Source organism: Chiloscyllium plagiosum, chromosome 3 (assembly GCF_004010195.1).
Source record: "Chiloscyllium plagiosum isolate BGI_BamShark_2017 chromosome 3, ASM401019v2, whole genome shotgun sequence".
NCBI lineage: Eukaryota > Metazoa > Chordata > Chondrichthyes > Orectolobiformes > Hemiscylliidae > Chiloscyllium > Chiloscyllium plagiosum.
This window is the reverse complement of record NC_057712.1, coordinates 57,052,823-57,069,303: the sequence shown is the minus strand read 5'-3', so window position 1 is coordinate 57,069,303 and position 16,481 is coordinate 57,052,823. Positions and strand designations below refer to the sequence as shown.

Genomic DNA, 16,481 nt, shown 5'->3' with positions numbered 1-16,481 from the left:
TCTTTCTGTGCAAGGAAAATATTTTGGTGAACTGGGTGGCTAAGGGCCCTCCTGGACTTTCAAATTGGCACAGATTTATTATGGAATGTATTCCCCTTGACTTCCTTACAAATATGGTGCACCGAAAGACCGAATTATTTTATAAAATATGGCAGCCCTTCTTGAATTACATAAATACAGATATTTCGGCTATCCTAACAAGGGCTTTTATTTAATTGAGATTACAAACCTGGCTGGTCCGGGGTCCCTCAGGGGAGGAATCCCGCACGAGTACGGATTTTATTACATCTGGTGTTAACACATTCTGAGCATGTAAGAGACTTAAATATACACTCTGGTTAGTTGTAGGTTACATTAGTAGATAGTTGAGTTTTGTTTGTTTGTTTTTTCCTCTTTTTCGGGGTTTTTCTTTTTGTTTTTTTGTTAAATTTTGGCTATTGTATATTTGAGCTAATTGTATATCAATGTTTATATCTGAGAGTTTTGTTTATTTTTGTAAACTTGTAAAAATGTTAAATTTCTAATAAAAAATCTATAAAAAAACACAATTCAGGATGGAACGTAAATGCTGGCCAGGCAGCAAAGCCCATGTCCTGTGACTGAATGGAAAGAAAATGTCTCAATCTTTATTCATACAACACTAAGAGGTGCAAAGTGTTTCGAGCCTGGGGCATTTGGAGTTCAATCTGGAGAAATGCAAGGTATTTTATTTTGGTACAACAAACAAGGGTATGGTTTATACAATTAATGGGAAAGCTTTACATAGTGTTGTAGAACAGAGGTACCTAGGGGTTCAAGTACACAATTCTTTGAAGTTTGTGTCACATATAGACAGAGTAGTTAAAAAGGGGGTTTGGCACGCTTGCTTTCATTGCTCAGTCCTTTTAATACAGAAATTGGAAAGTCACGTTGAGGTTGTACAGGACATTGGTGAGGCATCTTCTGGAATACTGTGTCCAGTTCTGGACGCCCAATTATAGGAAGGATATCATTAAGCTGGAGAGAGTTCAGAAGACATTTACTAAGATGTTACCGGGTATGGAAGGCTGAACTACAAAGAAGGGCTGGATAGGCTGAGGCTTTTTTTCACTGGAGCATACGAGATTGAGAGATGAACGTATAGAAGTTTATAAAATAATGAAGGGGATAGATGGAGTCAATGGTAACTGTCTTTTCCCCAGGATGGGAGATTTCATTTCATTGGGGCACATTTTTAAGGTGAGTGGAGAAAGATTTTAAAAAATACATGGGACATTTCTTTTTTTACACAGAGGGTGGTTCATGTGTGGAATGAATTTCCTAAAGAAGTCATGGATGTGGGTACAGTTACAGCATTTAAAAAGGATTTGGATAAGTACATGAATAGAAACCTTTGGAGGGATATGGACCAGGAGCAAGCAGGTGGGATTAGTTTAGTTTGGATTATGTTCAGCATGGACTGATTGGACCAAAGGGTCTGTTTCCATGCTGTATTGCTCTATGAATGTTAACATCCTCACTATTTGCCACACAATAATTTGGAATTATTGCTAATTTTGAAATTTTACACTGTGTCCCAATATCCACGTAATTTTAATATATCAAACAAAAAAAAGATCTGCACTGATCCTTGAGAACGCTACTGTCTACTTTCCTCCAATACAATAGCTGGTGTATAACAAAATGAAATCAATTGTATTTACATATACTGTAGTACTCTCACACCCTCAAGGTATTGTTTACAACTATCACAGCACTTTTGAAGTATCATTTTGTATTGCAGACAGGCTCATAAGCCACAACATCACATAAACCAGAATAAGATCAACGTCTAGTTAATTTATTGTGTGAGATGTTGATTGAGAAGTAAATGTTGACCAATTCATCAGATGTTAGCTTACTAGCTCTGCATTGGTCAGAATGCTTGATGAACTGCCTGACTTTTTTGCTAGAGCAGCATGGGCTGTTTGGCAGTCGCCCTCAGTTTAAAAATTTATTTGTTTGTGTTATAATGTAGTCTTTTCTCAAAATTGCAGTGGACAGAATACAAAAGGCCAAAGTAAGGTTTAGGATCCACAACTGTCTAACTCAAAGTAAGAATGCTATTTCTAAACCAATGTAGGCACCTATTAATACTAACAGAACATCATCATATTAGCCATGCTGATGCATTGTTAATTTGAAGTAATAATGATGAGAAATGGAAAATAAAATGATATGAATATAAAACAAAAGATTGTTTCAAAAAATGAAAAATGCTGAAAATACAGGACCACAATGCACTGTTCTTAGAGGAATGATTGGTTAATTCTTAGGACAGAGAAATCTTCAACACACTGGAATAGAATACTCCCCATTTGCGGAATGAGTGCAACTCCCATGACACTCAAAAAGCTTGACACCACCACATCCATAAACATCCACCAACATTACCAACATTCAGTAGCAGTAGTGTGTACCACCTACAACATGCACCACAGAAATTCACCAACGATCTTCAGACAACATCTTCCAAAGCCACAAATACTTCCATCTAGAAGAACAAGAGCAGCCAAATACATGGGAACACCACCAGATCCAAGTTCCCCATCAAGCCACTAACCATCTTGACTTGGAAATATATCGCCGCTCCTTCGCTGTCACTGGGTCAAAATCCTGAATCCACTCCCTAACAGCATTGTGGGTCAATCCATAGTAATGGATTCCAGTGGTTCAAAAGGTGGCTCACCACCACTTTCTCGAGGGCAACTAGGGTTCGGCAATAAATGCCCGCCCAGCCAGTGATACCCAGACCCATGTGTTATTAAAAGAAAAGCACTGTAACTCATCCATCTTCTTTTTCTAGATGTTAACTGACCCATTGTGCATTTTCAGTATTTCTCTGCTATTATTTAAACTCTTCTGTATTTTTCCTTTAATATCTGAGTAAAAGTGGAGCATGCTGTAGTTCTACTCACTTGCTGAAGCGTAGTTTCACCGGGCAGCTGATTAGTCTGGTCCTTGAGGGTAAAGCTATGCCTTCCCTGTACACTGCTGGTGGCACAACCCATTTTTTCTGAAACAGAAGAAACAGAACATCAACTTGATCTCAATTTTGTGAAACTTAAAGTCCTCCAGAAATGCATTTTTCAACAACTTAAAATCTCACAGCAACTAACATCCATCATGTCTTCACCCGAATGGCAGTTATTAATGCATGAATCTTAACAATGGTTGTTCAATCATTTGGACCAGAGATGAGACTAATCTTTCACCTTCTGAAATTCAAACCTGTAGCAGGGACCATTAAAAACAGCATCATTTCCAAATGGGGACAGAATGTAGGCTCGAACCCCTACTTACAATGCCAAGTTATATTTATTTGGCAGTACTAGCTTTCAGAGCACTGCTTCATCAGGCAGCTGTGGAGCAGGATCATAATGGGTTGCAGGTTTCAGTTCATTAATAAGTAAATCCCAGAATTTCTTTCCAGTCACATTCTCAAGATATCTCGAGTTATCTCAAAAATGTGACTGGAAAGGAGTTCTGGCATTTAAATATAAATGAACCGAAACCTGCAACCCATTCTAAAAAATGAAAGACTTGACAGCAATTTAGGCGTGTTCAATATCTTGTATCAGTTGCATTACACTGAGGTCTTTTGCTATAAATTGTGTGCCTTGTGACCTTGCTCCACAAGTTACCTGATGAAGGAGCAGTGCTCTGAAATCTAGTACTGCCAAACAAACCTGTTGGACTATAACCTGGTGCTGTATGATTTTTAACTTGTCCACCCCACTGGCGCATCCACATTATGGCTACCTACAATAGTCACTCAGATTACTAGTATTCATCACTTAGATTCTCAGATGATCATTTACTAGGAGGCTCTTGTTACAAGAACATAAACCAACACAATCGGAACCTTCCCCAGAAGAAGAAAACTTAGAGTAAAAGAAAGTGAGGACTGCAGATGCTGGAAATTAGAGTCAAGAGTGTGGTGCTGGAAAAGTACAGTAGGTCAGGCAGCATCCGAGGAGCAGGAGAATCGATGTTTTGGGCAAAAGCCCTTCATCAGGAAGTTAGAGTAGAACCAAGCTAAGGCTGAATTGATCTTTCTTGAGTATCAACTCAATTAAATGACTGAAACTTTAAATGGTCTACATGAAAATCTAATAATAAAATATTCCACATCTTCTTGGTGCTGAAAAATGAGAGAAGAAAAATTTGCCTGTGTATCACTAAACAAAAGGGGAAACCTTACCTGAAAAGCAGTAAACACAACATGAAATCTTGTATGGATATTTCCAAACAATCGCTTGACCAGTTTTAAACTGAAAAATCTTTGAAACAAATTTTCTTAAAAGTCAGGTATTGTCAATTTTGGGTTGTTTCATGGAGGATTTCATGAACTCTAGTAATTTTTCTCATGCAATTCCCTGCTGCGTACCTCACTTTTGTATTCACCAATAGCAGATCTTGTTTTTATATAAGATGTGGAAATGTGTTGCTGGAAAAGCGCAGCAGGTCAGGCAGCATCTAGGGAACAGGATTGTTTTTATATAAACCCACCCATTCAGTAAATTTTTTAATTAAGTTGAACCAAAACACAACCATGGTAATTTAAAACAAAGATGTTAGTAATATGGGGTGGAATTTTGGCAGTGTCAGTTTCATTGAGCTTTGTCGGTAGTTTCTCTCCACAAGGCCCAGCAAATTTTCTTACACAATTATCCCAAACATACCTCATCAACTACTTCCCATGTTCCTATCGCATCCCTCACATCTAGTGCTAGGCTAATTCTCCCACTCACTGCAGCCAGAAGTATTCACCAATGTCAATTACCTTGGCATCAATCAACATCCCTGGAGCTGGCATCATATATAAAATGCTGTTGCAAACCTAGTCTTGAGCTCCCCCGGATGTGTGCAGATACTTGCCCAAGCATGGCTGAGAAGGGAACATCAGTGTTCTACCTTATGGACAGGACCTGGAGTTCCTGGTGGACATGTTGGTACAGAGGAGTGCTGTCTTCTTCTCTCACACTACCCAGGCAAATGTGATCATCACAGTCCAGAGGAAAACCCACCAATGCATGGTGAATGAAATTCTCCACCCTGTCAGGATAAGTGCTACTAAGCACCAAGTGCCATCAAGTCCCAGCAATCAAGTTTAAAGCATTGCTCATAATTGTGCCACAGTCCCATCACTTCCATGGTGTATTGACAGTTAATGTGGCATATTAAAAGGAATCTAAGGGGCAACATTTTCACGCAGTATGTGGCGCGTGTATGGAATGAACCACCAGAGGAAGTGGTGGAGGCTGGTACAATTACAACATTTAAAAGATATCTGAATGGCCATATGAACAGGAAGGGTTGAGAGGGATATGAGCCAAATGCTGGCAAATGTGACTAGATTAATTTAGGAATCTGGTCAGCTTGGATGAGTTGGACCAAAGGGTCTTTTTCCGTGTTATATATCTCTATGACTTCATTAGTCTAAGGTCTACCCCTTGGTCATGACATCTCTTTAGTCTTCTGCAGTTCTAATGAAGGGTCACTGGATCTAACCATTAACTTTTTTTTATCCACAGATGTGGCAGACTTACCGCGTTTCTCCAACACTCTGTTTGAGTTTCTGGTTCTGCCACTTTGTGTTGGTTAATCTCCAAACATAAATGTCTCCTTTCTGGTAGTCCTCCTTGTCAACCCCAAAGGCTTTGCAATTCCCAAATTCCCACTCCATCCATCTGTCTGAGTCTGCACTTATCCACTTTACACACTCCAGCTCCAGACATTTCACATGGTAGTGTAGTGTCTCCCTATGGAAACCAGGGTGCTGCTACCATTAATGACTCCCCTGCTTGTATGACCCTTTTCTCTCCCATGCTCTATTCTCACTGCAATTATTTACTGATTTGCTGCCCTTCCCCTTTTACGATAGTAATCCTCTCTGCATGCCAGGAATCTGCCTCCAGTTCCCATGCTTAGTTCCCCAACTACCCTTCCACAGCACTGGACATTTCTTAACTCTTCTTGACTTTTAGTGCACTCCCAGCCTGACTGTGACCAACTTATTAAGCAACTTAGCTGAAACATGTGTTGCTGGAAAAGCGCAGCAGGTCAAGCAGCATCCAAGGAGCAGGAGAATTGACGTTTCGGGCATAAGCCCTTCTTCAGGAATGAGGAAGGTGTGCCAAGCAGGCTAAGATAATAAGTAGGGAGGAGGGACTTGGGGGAGGGGCATTGGGAATGCGCTAGGTGGAAGGAGGTTAAGGTGAGGGTGATAGGCCGGAGAGGGGGTGTGGGTCCTTGGCTATCTCCATCACCAGACCATGGCAACATGACGCCTAGAGGAAGAGTGCCTCATCTTCCGCATAGGAACCCTCCAACCACAAGGAATGAGTGCAGATTTCTCCAGCTTTCTCATTTCCCCTCCCTCCACCTTTTCTCAGTCCCAACCCTCGGACTCAGCACCGCCTTCTTGACCTGCAATCTTCTTCCCGACCATGCCCGAAACGTTGATTCTCCTGCTCCTTGGATGCTGCCTGACCTGCTGCACTTTTCCAGCAACACATTTTTCAGCTCTAATCTCCAGCATCTGCAGTCCTCACTTTCTCCTTATTGAGCAACTCAACAGACATCCTTGAACAATGAATGACCAAACTGATATCTGTAAAACTTCCTAAGTGTGTTTACATGATTCCCCAGCACTGGACCCAGAGGGCTGACTGTGACCCCACTTTCCTGAACTGAAGAGGTATAGGCACCCTGACTGTCACCATCCCAACCAGATGCCTGACTGCACCCAAGCCCCTTGACCCACTGCTCCAGAACAGTTTTGGTCGCCATACTATAGGAAGGATGTGGAGGCACTGGAACGGGTCCAGAGAAGGTTTACCAGGATGTTGCCTGGTATGGAAGGAAGATCGTATGAGGAAAGACTGAGACACTTGGGGCTGTTTTCATTAGAGAAAAGAAGGTTTAGGGGTGACTTGATTGAGGTGTACAAGATGATTAGGGGGTTAGATAGGGTTGACAGTGTGAACCTTTTCCCGCGTATGGAGTCGGGTATTACAAGGGGGCATAGCTTTAAATTAAGGGGGGGTAGATATAGGACTGAAGTTAGGGGTAGGTTCTTCACTCAGCGAGTCGTAAGTTCATGGAATGCCCTGCCAGTAGCAGTGGTGGACTCTCCCTCTTTATGGGCATTTAAGCGGGCATTGGATAGGTATATGGAGGATAGTGGGTTAGTATAGGGTAGGTGGGCTTGGATCGGCGCAACATCGAGGGCCAAAGGGCCTGTACTGTGCTGTATTCTTCTATGTTCTATGTTCTAACACCCTGACTGAAGGCTGCGTCCCCACTCTTGATCGAGGACATGGCCAATTGGTTGTAACACATGCAGTGGATTAAAATGCAAGATGCTGCAGCAGTACTGCGAGCCTTAAAGTTTTGGCTGAGGGGAAAAGCTCATGCAGGGATGCCATGAATATTCAGGTGGATGCAAAATGAGTGAACATTCAGAACACAAGCAAGCAGCCTTGATATGCAGTCTGATCCAGGCGGTGAGATGGCTGCCTGCCCCGTGTGCAAAGAGTCCTTGCAGCAGTATTACAAAGAGATGCTAATGCATTCTAAAGTGTAATATTAAAGTGCAGATGCACACTGTAAGTAGATCGAAGTGGATGGTTGCAAAGAGGCTGGGACATGTTGGATGCCAATTTTGGTATATATGACATTCATGTAGCTGCTGCCCGAACATGCCCAGAGGCAATGATGCCATGTGTCCAAGATGGAGGTCCAAAGGAAGGAGTAGTGAACTAGAGTTTCCAGTTTCCATTATTTATATATCAGAAATTGGTGGCACGCAGCCCTGGAAAGATTCCACCCACAGACTTCCTGACATTGTCGAAATCTCATTTATTTATCATTTCTTCAACACGATATGCAGATCTATTATCCTATGTATGTTAAACAGTTGATGTAGAATTCTTGAATTTCTATCCATTTGGGACATTACCTTGCAGTCGAGTGCAGACACAAAGCCAGGCAACTTGTCAACTTTTGACTACCCCTGAGAACAGTTGTAGTGAAATTAAATACATTTGGATGTAAAGATACTAGTGAGAGTGGGTCATGTCTCTTTGTAGCTAGTTGATGTTCATGTATCCTGGTGGCTAGTTTTCTGCCTGTTTATCCAATGTAGTGTTTGTTACAGTTCTTGCAAGGTATTTTGATATATGAACATTAACTAGCCACAGAAAGACATGACCCACTCTCACCAATATCCTTACATACAGATAAGGAAGGACACCACTTCGCCTGGGATAACATATCCATCCTAGGACAAGCAAAACAGAGACACGCATGAGAATTCCTAGAAGCATGGCATTTCAACCAGAACTCTAACAACAAACACATTGAATTGGATCCCACCTCCTGAGAAAAATAACAGGAAATTATGTCACTACAGGAACTGACATCACCAACCCAAAGAAACCTAAACACATAATAAAAAGCAGGCCATACCACCAGTGCTTCATCCGGAGGCTCACTGATGATGTTACTTAGTATGGTGACGAAACATCTGAAAATAAAACCTTTCAGCTCAGCGAGCAAACTGACATCCGGAACCTCAATCTGAGTTACAAATCTTCTCAAAACTCGCAAGCATATTATGCTCTCCTGGTCTCATACTAAATTTATGCTATGATAGCGGTAAAAATGAACGGTACGTTTTCAACTTTCACCATCTTATTTTAATACATATGACTTCTCATGGGCTCAGATGGTTTAAAAAAGTGAAAAACACTGACTTAAAATGACTGTAATGATAACCTGTTCACAGGTAATGCAACATCATAGAGCTTTCAATAAATAAGAATCAGCTTAAATTGAAATTAACATTTTATCAAATTAACTAAATGCAGTCACTTAGATGTGTATCTCTTGTTTCAGTCACATCTTTCTTGAATGTTCACATAATGCAATGTAAGTCTAGCCTATTGTTTATCCAGTTGGAAGAAACAATGAAGCCAGATACAGGAATACACACAGGAATGGTATTTTGGGAACTATTTTTGGGCACAGCAGAAAAAAAAGGATGATAGATTTATAACAGCAAAAGTGGAAGGTTTGTTCTCTCTGTCTCTCCCTGTTTATCTCCCAGCCTCTTGGAGGACTATGCCTGGTAAACAGAAACATCCATTGAATGAGAACTCAAAGTTGTCTTTAAAATTTTGCCACTGCAGAGAATATGTCATAATTTAAACAACTGTAATCTCAAGTTAGTACTGAGACTCCTCTTTTTAAACTTCATACCTGTGTTTGTGAGCATGTTTGATGTTGTATTGTATTGTTGTTCCAGGGTTAATAACCAATAATATTTATCTTTCTTTCATTAAAAAAAAACATTGCAACTGACTCCTTCATTTTAGAACTAGCAAATTTCTTTTTAATTAAATATGATGCATGCTAAAAGTCATAAAAATCTTTATTTAAGCAAACTGAAGGGTGTTTAAAAGAGGGGAGCTGATTCTCAATCCTCCACACCTGGTTTTAACAGCAATTATTGCAATTAAGAAATGAGTATAATTCCACACAAAAAAAACCTATCTGCTTCATCAGAGTTCTGAGCTCATTCAGATTTGAGCATTATAAACATAGAAAACATGCAGGAGGACGCCATTCAGCCCTTTGAGCCTATACCACCATTCAATATGATCATGGTTGATAATGCGATCTCAGTAACCCATTCCCACTTTCTCTCCATATCCCTTGATCCCTTTAGCTGCAATGGCCACGTCCAGCTTCCTGTGGGAGAGAATTCCACAGGTTGATAACTCTGAGTGAAGAAATACTTCCTCATCTCAGTCCCGAATGGCTTACTGTTTATTCTTAGACTGTGACCCCTAGTTGTGTACTACCCCAACATCGGGAACATTCTTCCCACATCTAGCCTGTCCAGTCCCATCAAGATTTTGTATGTTTCTATGAGATATCTCCTCATTCTTCTAAATTCCAGCAAGTACAAGTCCAGTCAATCCAGTCTTTCCTCATATGTCAATCCTGCCATCCTGGGAATGGATCTGGTGAACTTTTGCTAAATTCCCTCAACAGCAAGAATGTCCTTCCCTCATATGAGAAGACCAAAACTGCACATACTACTCAAGGTGTGGCCTCTCTAAGGCCCTATATAACTGCAGCAAGACATCCTTACTCTGATACTCAAATCCTCTCACTATGCAGGCCAGTATGCCATTGGCTTTCTTCACCACCTGCTGCACCTGCACACCAACCTTCAGCAATTGTTCCACCATGACACCCAGGTCTTGTTGCATCTTTTCCTAAACTGCTGCCATTGATAATAATCTGCCTTCCTGTTTTTGTGATCAAAGTGGATAACCTCATATTAATCCACATTATATTGCATTTTCCCACTCAGCCAGTCTGTCCAAGTCACCCGGCAGCTTCTTATCATCCTCCTCACAGCACGTGCTGCCACCCAGTTAGTGTCATCTGCAAATTAGGAGATACTGCATTCAATTCCTTCATCCAAATCGTTAATGTATATTGTGATCAGCTGGGATCCCAGCACTGAATCCTGCAGCACCCCACTCATCACTTCCTGCCACTCTAAAAAGGACATATCTATTCCAACTCTCTGCTTCCCTTCTGCCAACCAGCTCTCTATACAAAAGCATGACCATTTGACACCAAATTGATTAAAATATATATGCTTTTTTGGATATTCATAGAATAGTAAATGTCACTCTATGCATCCAAATAAAAGTAAAACTAAGTCCATAATACAGAATTTGTTAAAGAATACGATATATAACCAATAATAACGTCACTGTTTGCCGCACTTCTGTTTATACTCACTTGGTCATACATAACTTGAGTATTGCAAATAGACAAATGGACAAGCTTCTCATTTTGCACACATCAGGACAAAATCTTAAGAATACCAAGGGAATCTCAAAGGGAACAACCATTTATGTGGCATGGGAAGAAGGTGCTGATTAATTGACAAATGGAGTATGTTTAACAGAGGCATTTCCTTGGAAAATGCACTAAGGAATAGTTAACTGTCATTATTTAATTTTAAATTTAATACTCTGATTGATCAACGATTTGCCATGAGGAATATACCAGCGAATGGCTGTCCCTCAAGCTTTGTTTACTTGAAAATATGTTTTTCTGTTCACAAAAAAAAGGCTCTGCCTGTAATTATAAGTAGTATCTAGCTGATGCTGGTGTGCCCATACTGTGAGACCAACTGATGATCTAAATTTGTTGCTAATGTAATTCTTCAGCAGACACCAGGACAGCAGCATCCTGTTAGAGGGGAATACCACCCGTGTTGATCGTGTATCGTAGCGGTATGAAATAGCTAGCTTATTGCAGGTGGAGTTAGCATTTAACCAAGATGTTACTATGCAGTGTACTATTCTCCCCTAATAGGTCATTGCTGTCAAACCAAAAAGATATGCAGCCTGCCATACAAATTAATAATGCGATAATATGATTTCAGTACCAGTATGATCGCAGATCATATCGAACAAGGTATTTACAACACAGTTAAAAATATAAACAATGGGAGAAAACAATTCACATCAGATGGGCAATTGTATTATTGATTTGTTTATTCAATGCAATTTAAATTTTGAGATACCAGTTGCCCAGACCATTTCCAAATTCAGAATTATGAGGTGTGTGGCTCTCGACCTTCTGCACAGCATTTCTCCCTTTTTAACTCTCAAAGTTATACATAAAAACAGATCATTGTATAGACATTTGTTCACTTCTATACTTTTTAAATTGTTTTTGGCATTTTGATTCCAACTAAACAGTTGATAAACAACAAGGTAAAGCAGCATTGCCTGCACAGAGGATTCATATCCTAATCCAAATGATGTCACTAATTCTATATTTCTGAAAATGGATCATATCATCAAAATATGAACCGCCTTCTCAACTGAACCAAGTCCTTGAAATTCAACAATTTACTCAAGCTTCTTCAATTCACAATTCCTTATATTCAGAAATGTGCCTCGTGTTTGTCACATAGTCCTCACTGCTTTCTTTCACTAAAATGGTTTTCTTCCATAGTGGTAAAAATCCAACTACTGACCTAAAAATCTCACCATTTAGAGTACATCAACTCTGAGTATTTTTTCAGAAGTGATATCAATTTTAAAAAATGATTCAAATACCTCCTGGTCTTTGATTGAATTTCCGTAAGCCTACTTAGTAACGATGCTGAAAACTTGTTGCTGGAAAAGCGCAGCAGGTCAGGCAGCATCCAGGGAACAGGAGAATCGACGTTTCGGGCATAAGCCCTTCTTCGGGCTTATGCCCGAAACGTCGATTCTCCTGTTCCCTGGATGCTGCCTGACCTGCTGCGCTTTTCCAGCAACACATTTTCAGCTCTGATCTCCAGCATCTGCAGACCTCACTTTCTCCTACTTAGTAACGATGCTTTAAACCCTGCAGTTGTGAAGTGGCTTTCTCACAGCACATTGTAAATCTAAGTAAACCACATTACTGAGACATTTGTCTCATAAACTTACCACTTGGTTCAAATTTAAATCATAAAACAAGCTGGCTGGAAAACTGATATTAAAGGCAGGTTTCCTGTTTTGTTTAAATGCTGCACTTGTGTCTTTAAAAAGCTCACTTTGCTCTTTACTATGGTATTTGAACTGCCTACCCTTCCTAGAAAAAAACTTTCCATTTAAGTAACTACATTTTTACAACACCAGATAACAAAAATGTTAGAGAATAAAAATTCCTAAAAACAACATGTTTAGATTAATTTTTGAATTTTAATTAGTTGATTGGTTTTCTCATTGTGTGGGGTCTAGGGAAGTAACTTTCAGTTGTACAATGATTCGAGAGAAATTTATTTACAAGTAAATGTAGATAAAAGGATTTGGAGTGCCATACATCCAAAACATAAGTAGAACATACTAGAGATGTTTACTAGTCAACCAGTATTTAAAAGAGAACGATAGGTAAAACTTCAGGCACAACGTTTCATATGAAAACAAGAGGATTTGAATTACAGTTTCTGATCTGGATTAACCCAATTTTACAGCAGAAAATGGTGTCTCTTCAGTGGACGTTATGAGGAATGTCTTAAAGGTGTCTTCATTCAGCAGGCAACCTTTTCTTAATAAAGGTTGCTCATTCTAATAATATCTTTAGAAATCTTTCTTCTTAAGAAAGCAGTGGCTCGTGAAAACAAATCACCCTGGTCAAGAAGTAAACATTCATCTCATCAAGTTAGCTCTTTCCACAGATCACACATAATTTACCCCATCATGTCCTATCTATTGAATCTGTTGAAGGTTATTTAATTATTCTCTAAACCACAAAAAAACAACAAAAATAAGCACATTAGCTCCATCACGATCCACGTTAGCTTTAACCTGAAAAGGTCTCACTCTTTCTTGTCTAGTGCTGTGAAATACATACATTCATATCTGACTTTTCTTCATATTATAAACATACCATTGACAGACCCTTCACCATCTAAACAGTGCAGCAAAATACTGCATTTAAAATGCCAAGGCATAACAGGACCAAGCGCAGGTAAATGGGCTTCGTAAAGTTTGGTATCGGTTGGTTGGCATAGACATGGCTGGCTGCAGGACCTGTTTTGTGCTATATGACTCCACAACTAAAGATTGGAACATACAGGGAATTTTACAGAAGTGCCAATACCAAAAATCAAAGAACTCAAATGTTTGTTAAAAGCAAACACCTTGGAATTTAAAACCATTAATGCAAAGCTCAAAACGGGTTCACTGAAAAAAACGATGAATTTTATAAACCAACCTATTGCTAAGTTTGCAAAGTATTTATCAATAATTTTCATTACAAGAAACAAAAGGTGAGTACAATGTGGAATTCAGTTTAATATATTTGACAAGTGTGGTAAAGACAATGAAGAGGAAAAGAAGTGACTGAAAAATAACTTTCCTGAATCTATCAAAGCCATTTTCCCAAAGTCATAGAATGGGCAACATTGAATATACTATTACCATGCCATTGGAGAAAATGTAAAGGAAAATTAGACATGATAATCTGGTTAATTCATTATCATTACATATTTCTCCTCCTTGAGTTCACTGCTTGAAGGTAGGTCCAACTCACAGCAGCAAATCCTCCACCACTGAAGGCAGGTATTGAATCCACTCTAGCCAGAATGGGGATTGAACCCTGTGGAGTTAGCACCAACCTGAATCACACTGGTCATCCATGACACTGACATTAGAGACTCCAGCTTCTTTCTGTTGCCTGGCTAACCAGGCGTTTGATCCTGCTCTGATAGCTTGTCATCATAATTTATAAGGATTTGGAATTTGATATTCAAACTGTTTGGCTGCATTATGAACACATCTGCCTTGCCTTTTATATCCTGGAGTAGGTCTTAAACACAAAGATTCTAGCTCAGGGGCAAAGAAATGAGAACTCCTTTTTACACCATTGCCTAATGGTAAATTAAGTTATAATTAGATTTAACGAAGAAGAAATCATTTGAAGTCTTGAAAATGAAGCTATTCTTTATGTTTCTGTGAGATTCCAATAAACTTGAGATTAGGTAATTAGGTCACACTGAAATATGTACCAAATTAACATTTACATCCATGCGATTTCCTTCACAACCTCAAATCTCAAAACACATCATAGCCAAAGTAGTGTTGCAATGCAGTAAAATGCAGTGACTAATTTCCATATAAAAGAATCCATAAATAGCAATGAGATAAATAACTGGATAATCAGTTTTCTTGGTATTGTTTGTGAGATACATGTTATCCAAGACAACAGAAGAATTCCCCTGCCCTTATTCAAATAGTGCTGGAAGAAAGCAAAGGGGGCCATGTTTTAATCTTGTGACTGGAAATTAGTACTTTCCAAACTGCAGCACTCCCTCAGTAATTTACTGAAATGTCTGGATTATATCTTCAGATTCTGGTGTGCATACAAATCTACATTCTACGAGTCCAAAGCTGAAGCTAACGCCAAAATACAAGATATTCTCACTTAAAGCTTTGATAGCTTTGTGATTATTTTACTGATGTAAAACATGCCCTTAAATATCCAACATGGTGAGAAGAATCCAGAAGAACATTCCACACCTGAAACTCACCATCCACTTTATTAATAAAAGCCCTTGCATTGAGGCCCAGATTGAAACCTGAAATATTTAAAGAATACACATCTGACCGTGAAATGCGCCCTTAATATTGCACTGAAGTGTCGGCTCAGATTGTTTGCCTCTCTTTCTGGTGAAGAGGTTTCAGCCTACAACCTTTTGATTCAGAGTTGACATCGCTTTCACTGAATCAAGGTTGTCATCTATCTGTTCTTATTTTTGTTTTAAAGACATTTTTAAATTAAAACGACTCAAATTGCTTCATGTTAATATTTGATTATCAAACAATATGATAGTACAAATAATGAAAGGAATCTTGTGGAGAACTCTGAAAAGATATTAAAATCTTCAAAAAAATTAGAATACTCCCCATATTAAAAAAAAGATATAATGTATGTAAAGAACGTGTCTTAGTTTATTGTTCCTAAACACAAATTTACTTCAGCAAAATTATAAAAGAAGAGGTCAGGATGATATGTTTAGCATCAAGATTCTATGTGTAAAAAGTTTAGTAGACAACAGAGTTAAGTGAGATTCAGTCTTTGCAGGTGCCATAGAAGTAGCGTATATCAATCAAAAAAATCAAAGCCAAGACAGACTGATCGTTTCTAAAGATCTAAATCATGTACACAAGCTGAGAGTGGAATTAATGGAATTGGAATTGGCTGTATGTAAGTGGAAGAGAATTTCAAAGAAGAAAAACTGCATTTATTACAAATGGAGTAAGATAAAGATATTTATATATTTTAAAAACTGTCATGCGAAATATACTTTGTCAGGTACAAATGAAAGGTATTATGGAAATATTTTGTATGGTGTGAGAGGATAGACCATAATCAGTAGCTAAAAGGTCAAAAATTCCTTTGGGTGCTCACAGTGCTGGTATCTCAGAGATATTCAGGTAGAAGCTTGGTATTTAAGAACCAATCATTGGAATTTAATAAAGTACTGAATCCATGTGGAAATAAGATACATATTCAATGTTTAGCTTTCAAAATTTTATGTTATAACTTTACAAATAAGACAATTAAATAATTGATACCACTGCAACCCGGAGAATGAAAACAGCATTGCGCACCCAAAATATGGGGTCAACTGGAGGCTAATTTGTGAACAATCAAAATACAACAGATATCAATGGCACATGCAAAGTTTAACAGATAATTAGGTTAAATTAATTTTTAAAAACAGGATCCAACAAATACTTCCACTAGTCTGTAAATGTCATTGAGTGCTGGTTGTGCACCTCAACATCTGGTTTGCGCCCCAGTTTGTGTCAGTACGACACTCGGTTATGAAATACACTAGTTACATTAAAGCACCATAGAAAAACTTTTGAAAAATATTTTTG

The 16,481-nt window shown here is 38.9% G+C and overlaps 1 protein-coding gene across 3 annotated transcripts in view; it reads right to left on the bottom strand.

The window, feature by feature from the left end:
* Positions 1-16,481, bottom strand: part of si:ch73-340m8.2 (proto-oncogene tyrosine-protein kinase LCK) — a 107,980-nt gene that overhangs the window by 67,216 nt on the left and 24,283 nt on the right. For all 3 annotated transcript variants that reach the window (XM_043682498.1, XM_043682499.1, XM_043682504.1), the window contains one exon: positions 2,937-3,034. In XM_043682498.1, coding sequence (XP_043538433.1) covers positions 2,937-3,034 — 98 coding nt within the window. The remainder of the gene's footprint in view (positions 1-2,936; positions 3,035-16,481) is intronic.